Here is a 15,212-nt window from a genome sequence, read left to right on the forward strand (position 1 = left end):
AATCTTGATCATTCGCGTTCGATGAATAAACGCGATTTTTCGTGACTGAGTTACTTCGCTAATATTACTGTCGCCTATAAATAATAAAAACGCTTTGCTGGATGGTGTATTAAATTGCGATCGTAACTTTCCATTGTTTTCCTCGCGCGAATTTTCTCCCTTTCTCGTCCTGTTTTATTTTCCAATTGTTTCGGTTGATTCGTTTGAATATCTTCGATTTCCTATAATCAGAATGCATTTCGACGTTCCATTATATGTATGTTTTCTTACCAGCGCGATGGTGATTACTAAGTATTTTCTGTGCGATCGAAGCTCTGTTCGCTCACCTATTTTCTACTTTCATTCTCTGTATCCTCTCATAAAGATATTTTATTTCTTCTTTATTGCTAACGTCTGCCATGATATTTCTGCTTTCAGGATCCGACATCAAAGTACCGGTTGCAATACTGAACTGTCTTTACGCGCGTCAATTGTGCTTCGAGGATCCATCCTGCAGCGCCATTCTCGAGATTATACCGAGGGTCTGTGGTCCAGAACTGGGTGAGTACTAACCAACTATTCTTTTAGATTGTTTTTAACTGGTATTAGAGAAAGGAGGGAGAAACAAACATCTTTATACGTGGCAAACAAGTCGAATTCAACTTCCTGTAGAGCTTTCGTTAGAGTCGGAAGCGATTTCTGAACCGGCTCTCAACTGTTTTCTTTGATTTAAATAATTGCAGCCGAGGGGTACGATTGGATCAAGCTAGAGGCTCGCGAAGTCGAACGGTGTCGAGTAGTGGAAGCAGCTTTCCCTTAGCCAATGTAACGAGAAATAAAAAAGCGGAGCGGGCCGAGGATACGGTCGACGACCTCGTACTTTTCGCACTTCTTTCTCTTCTCTTCGTATAGTCGCCTTCAGTTCTTCCTCTTTTCTCTTCTGATTATTGTATCCGTAGGAATTGCAACGGAAATCAGGTCATACACTGTCGCGTTGTAAATTATTTTGGAGCTAGATATCAATAGACGTAATATATCATAGATGAATACGATTATATTCTTCGGTCTTACTATTAACCAAGGTTCTATGAGTTTAGAATGAGATTAATATATAATTAATCGCGAACAGTTTCGAGTACTTGTAGTTAAAAAGAGAGTTATAAATAATCCATTATAAGCAGAAGCTACGTTAGCAGATTATCGAGAACCGATAATTATATTCGAAAATGAGCGTAATTTGGATAAAATGTGAACGGCGAGTATCAAGAAATCCAATATTAATAATCGGAATAGTACTGGCATGGTTTGATATCCATGACACGTTGTCTGAGCGACGCTGCTCCGATTTCGTTTACTGTAATCTCTTTTGGTGAACAAAATGCCCGGCCGTGTCGTGCAAATAATTAAATCCAAACCGTGGCCAGATTAAATCTCGAACTTTTTGAATATTACGTATCCTCTAATCAGGTGCTCTTTTTTCCCGATGTTCTTTTTCCCAAAGCTCGTAGTTTTACACGTCGCGCGAGTTATAACTCGGATAACTGTATTATGGAGTTTTCGCGCCGGGGGAATTACGTTTAAATTTAATGAACGATCCCAAAAATCGGGGCAAATACAGTCTTAACGTGGTTGGAAATTAAAACAAACAGAAGGACGGCCCTTCAACATAATAATGGAATTAGATACGTTTTACTTTAACGAAAGTAAAATGTAGGAAAGACCGTTAAAACGTGCTCTTTCGTACGCGTCTCGGGAAAATGGGATTAATTCGTATTTAATTTACCGAGTAAACGAGGCTGGAAGCGTGATATCGTCGTGGTACACGTGCGACCGCGAGCATGAACAGAGAAACGCTTTGCAAAGCGAAGTAGATTAACATGCAGAACTTCTCCTGTGAATTACGTGTAATTAAAAAATTCTCAGCACATTGATTGGCACATTTTAAATCGCGTGCAATTTTACTAGGCCCTTTTTTCCCCTCACAAAATCATTATATTTTTTCAAGGATTCACGTAGCAGACGAACGATCGAAATCTCGGCATAATTTAGATATTTATTATCGATCAGTAATTCGATGATAGGGACTACCATCCATTCCATAATCGAGAGAGCCTTTTTTTCTTGAAAAATTAAATCGTTATTCTAAATAAAACGTTGGAAGTATGAAACACGGTGGAAAAAATCGCGTAGCCAAACGGGAGAGCAGCAGCAGTTGTCGAGCGAAACGGTTTATTTTCCGAATGACTGCTTCGGCGAATTAATTAGCGCGTTTTCTCGTGATTCAAAGCAAACGCTTGGAAAAGTCCAGTTGGCCGGAAAGGTTCCAGTCCGAAATTAACAATTCGCGATTCAGCTGACGCACCGACCTCGAAAAAATGAGGAAAACTATCGAGTGCCGAGTCACCACCACCACCGGCCATGGTTTTCATTACAAATTAACTATTTCCTTGTCCATGGCAAAATCGGTTAATATCGTGAAAAATATTAATTTCGAGTAGAATCGTACATCTACGCGCACGCTGGATTACATACGCTTGAATGGATCGTCGGCGAAAGTGTTTTTTCAACCATGAAACGTTCATCGCGTTTCGCTTCAGAGATCACAAATGAACAATCATCGATTAAATTTTTAATTCTATTCCGCTTAGAAAATGCATATGCCTGTTGTCGTGTATTTAATAAATCATGAATTCGATTAGAAGCTAAGCGGCTTCTTACGCTATCGTAGAAATAAGTAGTACGAGTAAATGAATCGGCCGACTTACGGTTATCAAGAGGGTTAGCAAAGAAATTTCTATTTCGTGGATTCGCCGACGATCAGAAACGAATCCATGCTAGGAGCATGCTATGTAATTTCGATATTTCATTGCGCAGAGATTCAACAGATACGAAAGAAGCGAGCGGTATCGCCTTCTGAGATCGTATCGAGGGAGACTGGCGTAAATTCTTCAGCTTGGAAATTCTGGGACTCTGATAATTTTCAGAATACCTCTGGGAAATCCAAGTGAAAGGGCATCGACGCGCTTTTTACCTTTTAGATACTACTTTCCTACTTTTACCGCGTATTTACTCGACTATTTTTATGGACAGACCCGTTCCCTTTTTGTTTTCCTATTGCTCTCTGTCTGTAGACTGGAACTCGGTCGTGTAATTAGAAAGTTTTTATTTATATGCGCAGCACTGATTCCCATGGCGATCGAGGTTATCGTAAATTACACTAAAATTACAATTCCCGGTTGCAATATTCCAGCATTTATGCTATTCTCGCGTTCGTTGGCTCGTCGGATTCACCGATGGACATTCATCGAGCTCATAATCATCCGTCCATAAACAGTGTGGCCCCCGGTACACGAATCGAGATATCGATCCGTGAGGCTTCCTGTTCACGGTCGGCGCCAGTCGAAATTTCAGCTGCGGAACGCATAGAGATAGGTCAACCGGAAGTTGTCGATGTACTCGACGCATTTCCAACCATATACCGCTGTTGTCTCTTAGATGGTCCCGTGCACTGCAATTTCATCAGCGCAATTACACTCGTAAAAGAAGTTTCGTAGTTAGCGGAGTTAGCGTTGCTTTGAAACTTATTGTTAGCTACGTTTTGTGAATAATTGCTGTTGAAAAAGTTACATTGTTATTTCCACTTTCTATAATCGAGTCAAATAACGTACGAATATAATATCTACGTGACAAGACTGTAATAGATCTGTATCGGTGGTTACAAAATTTTTTTTTCTATGAAGATGATAATAGAAATACTTGTAAGAAATGTAATTATCGATCGGAGCAACGATTTGCCGAATATTTGTAAGTCAGCAGAAAACTGTGGGTAAGAAACACGATATAGAAAGTACCAATATGAAGGGTTTTCCAGATCGTTAACATTCCCTGAACAACCACAGGAGCAGCCATAATCTTATCCGCAACCCTTATTTCGCGCGCTAGTGCCCCATACGATGAATATTGTCGACCATAGCGGACCTCCATTTCGTGTTAACCTTATCGATGAAAATGATCGCTGGGTTCTAGGAAAATCTTCGCAGATAGCAAGCTGTTATTCCGTAAACTGCTTTCGGCGGTGATCTTACACTTAAAGCTTATTCATTCTCGACAAACTGGCTGCGCCAGTTGAATGTTTATTCGATATCGCTTGCATAATTCTGATTGAACGATCGTTTAATTGCGCAACGTGAATGGCCCGTTTCGCTCCCTTTGTGCACATTTCGCTCCTGTGCACTGTCCTATTTTAATTTACGTAATCGATTTGTTGTTACCTGCAACCTGATTAATAAATGCTTTTACTTTATTCGAAAGTAGCAACGATTCGTCACTGATTTTCACGGCGCTCAGGAATAATTCCAGTTTCAATGGAACGCTTAAATTCATTATTTCTCTGTCACATATCGCAAAATATTCGTTCCATTTTGCTTTCGTTGATCGCAAAATTCAAAGAATTTACTTTTCATTCCGCCAGTTTTGTCTCTTCGAATATCCGGCTTTATCTGCCCAATACATTTTCATTGAACATTTCCCGGCAAATAGCACAACTACGGACGTACTCTGTTCTTAATATCGAAGAAACGAGCTTTCTTTCGCTGTTCCTCTTCTCTTCTGCAAACGTGCTAACTGTTACAAACGGACTAACGTTAAACCTTAAAACCGTCAGAGGAAAGTCGACAATGAAAACGAATAAAGTACCGCCGCTCGTCATCGTGTTAACGAAGAAAGTCCATGATAAATCAGCGGGTGGACATCGTATTCGCTGCATTCAGCCATTCTAGCCGACAAGAAGGATTCAGTTTCCATTTTGCTGTCCGAAGTGAAATTTCGTGAGCGTACCTTTCCAGCTTCCTGAGGGTTGTGCGCTTGACAGCCGACCCGCTAGAGAGGCTTGTCCAGAAAATCGGTCGATAGAGGATGCGTGGGAAGGGGATTCCTAGTCGATTTGGGATTTCGTGAATTCTCGCAACCTCGGTCCATGTGTACGGATACTTGTGAACCGGCTGAACCTTATATGAGCCGGTCGTTCCGTTTGAGCACTCTTTTTCCACCTATCTATTTGCAGTTACACGCCACGTCATAGCGTGTAGGTTGCGATCCTCAGTAGGAGTTGCTTCTCGGTGATGAAGGCACAGACGGAGGCGTACCAAGTATGCAGACGTCCAAAGTAATAACGTGTCGGCCAGAGGATATGGTATGGCAAGACTCTCTTATTAAAAGGCATCGGTGGCATTTTGCGGCTGGTGCTACTTACGTCCGTAAATAACGACCCCCCGCCTTCCTTCTTCTATCCCGAGAGTTTTCTTTTTTCCCTCTGTAATCTTTCGATTACGTTGCGTTCCAGGTTCGAGAAGGTATGATCATCGAGACGCCTGTGGTTTGTGTGTCTTTTAATTTCTGGGATTCTTGGATGATTGATTTTGAGGTTGTCGAGGCAAATCAATAGCCTGTTTATCGAATAAAGACGATCGTACTAATGAGAATCGAGCGATGTGATTATAGGAGATTTCCCGCAAACTTGACAGTTATGTAAATTATTCATTGATCGTTCTGATTCGAAGGGAATAAGTAATCAAGTAAAATAGATTAGAGCGATTCCTTGGGATTATAATTGCTAAGCTAATTGCTTGTTTCAAGCTATTTGTGTTGCGCGAAAAGTCATTACTATGCAAATTGCGGTATACTTGGAAAATTTCTAATTAACTTACAAATAACGCGTACAACTTTTATAATAGCAATCCCTCGAACCAAAGTTGTTTCGATACATTATAAATTAAAGGCTGACAAATCGGTTTAGCTTATTGTTAGTCGAATCGAGGATAGGAGTGGCTGCATTGTTAAGGGCCAATTTTCCCAGCCAAGATTAAGCTTTCCAATCTCGGTTGAAGCGTCACGTACGCGCCGAGATTTATGAGTTCCAGCACGTGCAGATTTTTATTCAAGCGTTTCCCTTTATCCCAGAAGCATCGAGTATTTTCTATGCTTAATACTAATTCCTTCATATCTCCAGCTAGTTTTCCAGTTCGAAACTATTTTTACCTGGATAACGTTTTTCTCCGTTTTGTTATGCCATCCCTATAAAATTAATTTTCACTATATATATATATATATATATATGTATATCTGAATGTAAATAATCGAATAATTATTTTACAAATTTCTCCGGTTTAAGTAAGTAGCGTGCGCACAATTTTAGCCAAGCGGCGCAGAAATTACCTGTCGGCCGCGTAATAATGCACAGACTAGATTTAACTTTAAAATTCAAATGTCAAGTCGTCGTTAGAGGACCCTTGTCCCGTGCCACCGCTGAATCATACGTCAGAACAATGAATAACGCGAAAAGGAATATTAACCGAAGAGAAAGGGATATTCGAATTCGCTTTGGAATCGCGATTGTTTGAAATCTGCAAGGCAGAAGAGGCTCCAAACGTTTATTTGGATTTATGAATCTTCCTGCACTTTTCCCATCGTGTCCCTTTCCCTTGCTTTCTCCGTTTCTCTGTTCGCCTTGCTTTGCTACCTCATCTCCTTTGCATTTCCGATTTCTCCTTCTGTCTACCGCCTACTTCTCTTTTCGATTCTCCGCTTCGTCGACTAAGTAAAACGTTAAAAGGGATAGCGTGGACGTTCAAATTAATTCTGATTTATCGCCACATACTAATCCCGATGCTTTCGGGGCTTATCACTAACGCCGCGAAAGGTACACGCGCCGACCATTACGATCGATTCCACTGAATATATATGTACTGTGGGAAACTTAGAACCAGAGCTTCCCGGGCAATAGCTTCGCTTTTTAACGAGCCGATACCTATTTATAGAATCGACGAGGATAAATGCATTAACATTTTCTTTTAGGCCATTACCTAAATTCTTGACATTGTCGAACTAGTCGAATCCTACGTCTGGCTAATTTTTAATCAGATTTCAACAATATCGTTTACACGCGATTGTTCGAAACAATTGGCAAGCTTAAATGATTGTCATAATTAACGTAACGCGAAATCGTCGTGTTATTTATGCTCGCAGTAAATACCGCGTACAAATCGTGGCGCGTGTAACTGCACAAGCCGAAGTTTATGTTTCCTGTCCCATATTCGACAGTCTGGTTAAAGGTTAAACCGAGCCCGCACCGGGAATCCCCGTGTCATTTGAAATAACGCTTTCATTTGGTCAACAGTTGGCCGGCCGAATGATTGATTGTTTGAACTCGAGCCAAATCATCGATTACGCCTGAAGGTATAAACGAATTTACTTGCTGTAACTGCGAGCCAAATTAATTCAGCGGAAACAAAATAATACTCGACGATCCTATCAGACCTTCGTTTCTTCGCGATGGATAGCTTCTATCTTACGTTATTCGCGTTCTCCTTTAGGCGAACTGGCATTATCACGGACCGATCATTCGCGTTTCGTGCGGCCCATTTCAATCGAAACGAGATGTAACGTTCAGAATGAGGCGATGTTGGGATTTCTCGAAACGAATCTTTTTGATTATAATAGGCGACCTCCGTTACACGCGTTAGCCAACATCAGCCTCGTTACTTTCAGCCTCGCGTTTCAGCAACCAGAGCTTAGGGTGTAATTTTTCCTCGGGTCAAGGAGAAAGGCAATTAATAGGAGAGGAATTCCGGACAGATTTTCAGTTTAGAAACGCTCGCGTTTCAGCGCGAATTCCAACGATGCTGGATGAAACTGGTGACAAAGTAAAATCGTAGGATGTCTTGTGTGACTTTCGCATCTCGGATCAACGTTCGAAACTTGCAACAAAATATCCTGAATTTTGTGTATTCGCGTTAGTCGCTGTAACTGCGATCGATTCGTTTTTATTTCGAAATAAAATGGCGAAAGGTTCTCGAAAATATATTCCAAGCTTGGGCAGCTTCATGAATCGAAGGCGTTCCTCCTTTCGAGGCGAAAGTTTTTCAGTAGGTGTACTCTCAAGGAGAAGCTCGGCTCGCGAAGAAGCCATTTTCATTTAGTCGCTATCGGGGCTTCTATCTTAAGGACGTTTTTTTCACAACGTTCCGACGATCGTTTAGTTTTCATAGAAACTTAAGGAAAAAGATTGCCGCGCGACGTAGTGGGTATCGTTAGCCAGGCGCTTTAACGTAAAAGTCTCCTGTAAACGTAATTTCGTTGCTGGCCGGATTATCTCGTTAACAGTGTATCGATAAGAAACTGCTTTAGAAAATCGAGAACAAGCTTAATTCTTCCTTGGCCGTGCTTGCCCGCTTCCCCTTTGGCTCGCTACTTTTTCCAAACTTCGAACAAGTGACCAAGTTGCTGACGACGCGAATCGATGTGTACGAAAATCATACGTTGCGTGATAAAAAGTATCGATCGAGTAACCTCGTGAAAATGGTCGTGTAAAATTCGCAAGGCAGGAAAACCGATCGTTGGCTCGATGGCCACTTATCGAAATGCAAAAACTCGTGGAAAATCCAGATAGATTTCTCGATTGGCCGATAACGAGGCAACTTAAAACTGCTTATCCTCGAGTATGGTAAGCCAGCATTGTTTAATTGTACGGTGTCGCGTAGAAATTTACGCGTTTGATTACGTGCACGATCGCACACGATTTTGCAACGATATAATCGGTGAGCACGATTACATTTATTGGGTTTAGCATGAGCCGTAGGGGCAATCAATTTGCTGCTTAAACGTTTATACGGTAAAATGATCCGGAATATACGAGCACGCGGCCCTTCGTCCCTTGTTATGGCAACCGGTAGACAAACCACCCTTCCGTTAAACCCTCGATCGTCGCTCTACCCCGTTCGTCGGGGGAAAATTCTGCCTCGTCGTTGGTTATTATGCGCACGAACGAAAATCACTTTGCGAACGAATACGGCAATATCGTTTCACGAGGACGTTGCGTACAATCTAATTTCTACGACGAAATAACTTGCCAGCCAAGTACACGCGACATTCTAGTCGTTATCCTGCTATTCGTCGAATTTACCGACCACCGTTATCGGCCAGAGAAAAGAAGAAATTTCGAGTCGTTTTGGCACGAGGCTTCCGAATCGTTGGTTTTTTATTCCACGTTATTTCTAGCGGAACTTTCTTCTCGGGGATTCTACGATTAAGGAACGCAAGGCGAGCGCAAACTTTGGTTCATTGGTTGCAAATCACGGACTGTACAAAGAGGACAAGCTGATTAGTCGGTCGCTCTGTTTCCCAAGACCCGGTCGGTTACTGCCTCCACTTTAAGAGCTTCTTTCGAATCCACGCGCACTTTCCTTCAAATGAAACGGTTAATTATTTCGTCGGCCGAGCTTTACCGGAGAACGGGAAACGTTACTTTTAAACGCGCAGGATTGACGATGCCGAGAATCCGGATGAAATCCGAGGAGGAAAGTTCAGCAAGTTTCATCGCCGTGAAACACCACGGACGTTTCTTTCGTCTCTTTTATATTTTCATGCTCCGTAACTTTTTAATCGTTCCGTGAAAGGCGGCACGGTTCCGGGATATTCCGTTGCGATCGCGAGAATCTCTCGGAATTTCGATTTTTCAAGCGAAGATTCGTTCGTGTCGTAGACAGAGGTTATTGTGAGAGCAAATAACAGGATCCTCGGGTTATTTAATTAATGGAACAAAGAATCGGCAGAGTATTATGCTGGCGGAGTCTCGCGGAAACGTAATTGAGGAGGAAATAAAGTCGAGTCTTTTAGGAAAAGCGTGGAAGAGAATCTGGGCTACTAACGTCGAAACGAATCGGTTCTCGTTGATCCGCGAATAGCAATCCCCGAGAAAACTTCTAGAAGAAAGAGGAAAGAGATAATTTTAAAAGGAACGATGCCGGAATAAAACGCGACTGCTCGAAATCGAAGCTCAACGGTCGCTTGCCGCTTGCTGCCATTAATAAGCGTGGAAAGCGTGGTCTTGCCGTGGAAAAAAGCACCGATAAGGTGGCAAAGAGGGTGGAAACGGTGATGGGGACGGTAGAAGGATCCTCCCATTGTTCGAAAATACAATGTACGTTGTTACGGCAAAGCGCCGTGCACAGTTCTTGAGCACAATGGCCTAGGTAGGAGAAAGATAGCGACGGAGGAGGGAAAATTGTATGGCTGTGTACGGGATTCACACGTTGTGCACGTGTCTGCGTGTGTTCCTAGGCGAACATACGCCGGAGAAAAGCGGATAGAAAAAAGGAAAACGCGAGGATAGAAAGGAAAAGAGAAAGAGACTGGTGTCGCGTATCCTGCCTCTGATTTGTTCGAGATCGCGAGTTATCCGTTGGCTGCACATATTTTTTCGCTTTTCATTTTTCGCCACCGATGAATTATAACAGAGGCTCGCGCCGGCCCTGGCCACGATCGGTTGCGCTTTTTATCAACGCACCGGTCTCTTCATCACGGCACGGTATTTCCGGAACGTATTCTGATAATTAAAGCGCGACGTGGAACAAGAGAGAACGAAAGGCAGCCCCACGCCGCGCATCAATGACGAACGGACAAGCACGACGATGAAAAACTCAGAATAATACAGAGATAAAAATAGAAATTCCAGGATTTATGCCGTTAATTTAATGTTTTGCGAAAGTTTTTTCCACGCCCCGGTTTTTTTTTCCTTTCAATAGCTGAAATATTACGAGACAAGCAATATTTTTACCGTTCGAGAAACGAATATAGAAGCGCGCGGGTCACACGGATTTTATGATAATTATAGAAGAGAATGAGAATCGAGACAATAGGGATCCGACGCGATCAAAAGCCGATGTCGTTCGCTTTGTAACCGTTCGAATCGAAAGCTTTTTCCGAGGCTGTTTAATAAAAATCGGGAAAACGCGTGGCCATTTGATCGCGGAAGATTTAATAAACGTTGCAATTATATTTGCGGTGTGTGCCCTTTTTATCTTCGACGTCCGAACATCGGCTACATCCTTTGAACTTTCATATTTTTACATCGCTTTAATCGTTCGATCCGGTGGTTACTTTGATGTAACAAATCCCAATAGATCGCGATACAGTCCTACGAGTTCTATGTGTCCTGCGGGATACGCGTTTGTACTAGAACAAAACGGCTGCATTTTCACTTGTAGATGCTATGGTAAATTAGATAGTCGAAATATCGAGACTGAAATAGAGACAAAGCGATCCGACCCGTCGATAGAGAACGCAATTGTGCAAGTATTGATAAATTCATCCACATCGATTTCTCGAAGCGAACGGGTACGTTTTTTCACAAACGCATTTCCCCGCGTTTTTATTTTCCTGACAACGTCGTGACTCTAATTTGTTATGTTTCGTTCTGCTCGATTCTATAAAAATACCGTACGTTACCTTAATTGAATTTCCATCTTTTATTTTTCGTCAACTTTCGAACGAAATTGAAAGAAGAAGAAATAAAATAGACACGCACGCGGTCGTCCTCAATTAAACAATTCAAAAAGGAAAGAAACTAATTAGCTATTCTGGCGTTTATGATATAATGGATAAGAGATACTAATAGCCGACCTGGTGTACGAGTACGAAATGAAAAACAGACGGGAAGACTAAAAGAAAAGGAAAAAAGAGATACTAATTCTTTTTTTTTTTGGCGTACGTAACGAATATGGAAGTTCAGGTTGAATACAAAGCAGAACTATCGCGTTCAAATCTCCGAGCGTGTATTGCGAAGAGCATTTCGCAACATAGAGACGAGAGTCCTGGTAAAAAGTTGCTAACCAGGATCTCGATATAATAAGGTCGTTATCTCCGGTAAAAAGCAGGACATTTTCATCCGAATTAAAGTCGTTACTTAGGAAATAATTCGGCCGTTTTAATGAAAGCCCATCGAGAAACGTTTTCCTCACTCTGACGATTTCCAGCGCGGTTATAAAAATCGTAAAGAAGCTACGAGTTTCTTGCGACGTTCCTTCGTAAGACAAAAGAAGATTCATTTAGCCAGGCTAACCATCCGTTTCTTGCGAAGAAAACGTTTGATCGAAAAATGAGACTAAAGAAGCAAAGTAAGCACTGTCTCTTGCTCGAGCAGGGAAAAAGGATCGGCAAATTGAATCGTTTAGACGAAATTTTCAACTATTCGGCTAGCTCTGTATCAATTTTATGATTACCCAGGCTAAGGTTATCGACCATCATTCGAAATTATAAAACGAAACAGACACCGTTTCTGCCTATCGTAGTGAAAATTCCTATTTAATTCGGTTAAAAGGTAAAATCGAGCACGGCGGTTAGCTTTGAATAGAGATGAAGGTATCACCTGTACTATCCATGGAGACAAGGGCACATGTTTCGGATAGTGGTTGGTAGTCCACCTCGCAGAACGCAGATGGGTGGTGCACAATCGTACAAACGTATGTACGTATGATCTCGTGGCGTTCTCTCTCCTGCTTTCTCTGCATCGCGTAGTTCCCTGAAACCGCTATCTAACAGTGACCATGCGAGTTCTCGTAGAGCATGGTGCATAGGCGCGGTATGGGAGCATTAAACGGGAGAGACAGGACGGTATCAGCGTCGGTGCAGCTGCAACTGCAGCTGCCAGATCCTCGGTTTCGTGCAATATCGTGTATTGTGACGATTTGAGCGTGTTCACGACTTCTACGCTACCATCGATTCAACCCCCGTAGGATAATACGAAGCAAGTTTTACAACGTTGTTTCCGTTATTTTTGCTTCTTTGTTTTTTTTTTTATTGGTTTCCTTTTGTTTTCAGAGAACAATCAATCTTCTAACCGTGTCGTTTCTAGTCGATAGCGGACCGTATACTTTTTATTTTCGCCGCGGTTGATTTGTTTCCTGTTTTATTAAATCTGTTTTGATATTGCCTTGCAGTTTTCGAATCGTATCGGTTTCGAATGTTGCCGAATTTTATTTTCATTGGCGATCCGCCGCGATCGTGTTATTCTCGCTGAAACTATTTCCCGCCGATCGGTTTCTGTTTCGCTTCGTTACGATCCGCAACTTTCCACGTAGTACGGGGTAGGAGATCGGTTGATACGATTATTCTAAAGTGGTACTAAATTGTCAGATTTAAATATCAAAGAGCGGGCAAGGTACCGGGTCGGAGTCGGTCAGATCGTTTAAGGACAAAGCAGCGTTTCAATTTCGCAAATTGGCCGTCTAAGCATCTGCAATTCCTGAAAAATTCCTAGGAGACGTCAGTATGGTTTCGATAATCTTATGCCGCGTTCTTACGTATCATATTTATTTGTTATTTATTCAACGAGATGTTGTTTCTTGCGAGAACGAAAGAGCGAGATATCGGCCGAGCAACCTTCCTAGACTACTCGCGCAACGATTTTAACGGTTAAAATATTTCCTCGTTAAAGCAGTTTCAACTCGCTCTCTTCCTCGTCTTTTTCCTGCTCGCGCGAGATTCCCCCGTACGCAGATTAATTAGTACAGCGTCGTTCGGAGAAAGAATAGGAACGAGAGTGCGCCTTAATTACTATTCCAAGACATCGTAAGTTTCGTAATAACCGTGCAGCAGCGGCGATGGGGTATAAGTAATGAATCCAGATGTCGTCGTCATCGTCGAATGTCAGATCGAAAAATAATGACCGAAGTGGAAGTTTCAATTGCGCTTTTCCACCCGCTAACGGAATATTAGCACGGCTCTGCGATCCGATAATCTCGATTTATCTCGATAACAAATCGCGTCTGCAATACGATGCAAAAATGGAAAGAGAAGAGAGTTGCTAACCCGGGAGGAGGCGATCCGTTTCTTTATCACGACCAGTCTTTTGGACGTTGATTCGAAGGACGCGCCGATGATACGATTTTCGTTGGGTGAATTTTTTGAGGAGACTCGGCGAAGACGGCAACGTGCAACTTGTGGCATAGATTCGTCGCGAACCGATGAAAACGACGTTAACCATCGGCGGCGTCGACGTCGTCGCGACCTAATTTAAACGTTCCGTCGACGAGGAAATAAGAGTGCTGGTGCTGGCATGGCAGAGAAATAAAGGGAATGCCACCGGGGAGGAAAGAAGAAAAAGATTCGTACGAGCCGGAGTTCCGGCTACAAAGCGGAAAGTAAAATTCTCTGGCAGCCAGAAGTTAATGTTTAATTTAAGATAGAGCACTGACTCTTCGTTTGCCATCTTTCCACGGTCTTCTAGGAAAGTTATACCCGGTGTCCTAAAAGCCTGGTTTCCCGGATCGATTGGATTCTCGGCCGGCTAAGTAATGGCCAGGCAAAGTTTACGACGCGACTCCAGGCGAAATCACCTTTCTCAGGCGGCAAATTAATTTTTAACTGTTGCGAAACGAATATATCACGACGCGAAATGCCTCGTCTTACATATATCGCCCTCTATAAGTTCTTTTTCGCGTTCAACAATTTCGTAATGTAATCTCTCTATATTCTTCCCTCGGGTGAAATTTTTCTAAGCGTGTACATTCCTCGCGTATCGCATCGACGACGACAGTCGATGGATCTTACCGTCGCGTCGTAGCAACAAGGAAAAGGGGTTACGTTTACACAGAAGGTTGAACTGTTGTTGCTGAAACGATCGAGGCACCTCGAGTGTTATCCTCGGTTTTCCGACTATAGGACTTCCCATTGCTCCCTGCGGTGTAACGCGACCGTTCCATTCTTGCACGATAATCTCTCTGTCGGGCCTTGTTCGGCTCCCGTTACGCCCAATTCCTCGATGGGATTTCCCGGTCTCCGCAGCTACGCGTTACAGACGTTTGTCGCGTCTTCTTCCACCAATTATTGTCCGCGAAATATAATCCTGCCGAATCCACCGTACACGAGACACGTACACGTACGACTTTGTCGATTCGATTTTCTTCTGTTTTCGTTTAATCGTACGCGCCATTACGGCCTTGTGTTTCGTCCGGCGTCATTCGCACGTTCGAATTGCGCGTTTCATTTCCCTATCGTAACTGTCACGTGTTTACGAGGACCATTTGATACGAGAGAGGTACGCAACATTTATTCGTACTCGCGCCTCGTTAAGGAGACGTATTTGTCATCGGCAATGGGCGTGCTTGCTTAATAATAATTTAACTGTTTCAGTGGCTTGTTCGACGGTGACAGTGACAAAGTGTCAAGCGGCCCTGCACACTCTGCAAGCTTTCCCTTTCTTCCGCCCAACGTGCCTCTGCAGGGAACCGCATGTAGATCCGGATTGCAACAGTTTTCAGAATTTCCTCTTCGACCACCCTTGCATCTACGTCTCAAAGAAAGGTAAGTTTTCATCGAAGGAAAATTTACATTTTTCGATAGGTAGTATCCAAAGAAATTGCAACAAGCCTTCCGCGTATTTTAACGGGCCAGATACG

General features: G+C 42.7%; 1 protein-coding gene across 2 annotated transcripts in view; it reads left to right on the forward strand.

Annotated features, from left to right (window-relative positions):
* Positions 1-15,212, forward strand: part of LOC126919610 (uncharacterized) — a 222,799-nt gene that overhangs the window by 92,501 nt on the left and 115,086 nt on the right. For both annotated transcript variants that reach the window (XM_050729040.1, XM_050729042.1), the window contains 2 exons: positions 418-540; positions 14,947-15,117. In XM_050729040.1, the coding sequence (XP_050584997.1) occupies positions 418-540; positions 14,947-15,117 (294 nt within the window). The remainder of the gene's footprint in view (positions 1-417; positions 541-14,946; positions 15,118-15,212) is intronic.

The sequence above is a fragment of the Bombus affinis genome, chromosome 8 (assembly GCF_024516045.1).
Source record: "Bombus affinis isolate iyBomAffi1 chromosome 8, iyBomAffi1.2, whole genome shotgun sequence".
Lineage (NCBI taxonomy): Eukaryota > Metazoa > Arthropoda > Insecta > Hymenoptera > Apidae > Bombus > Bombus affinis.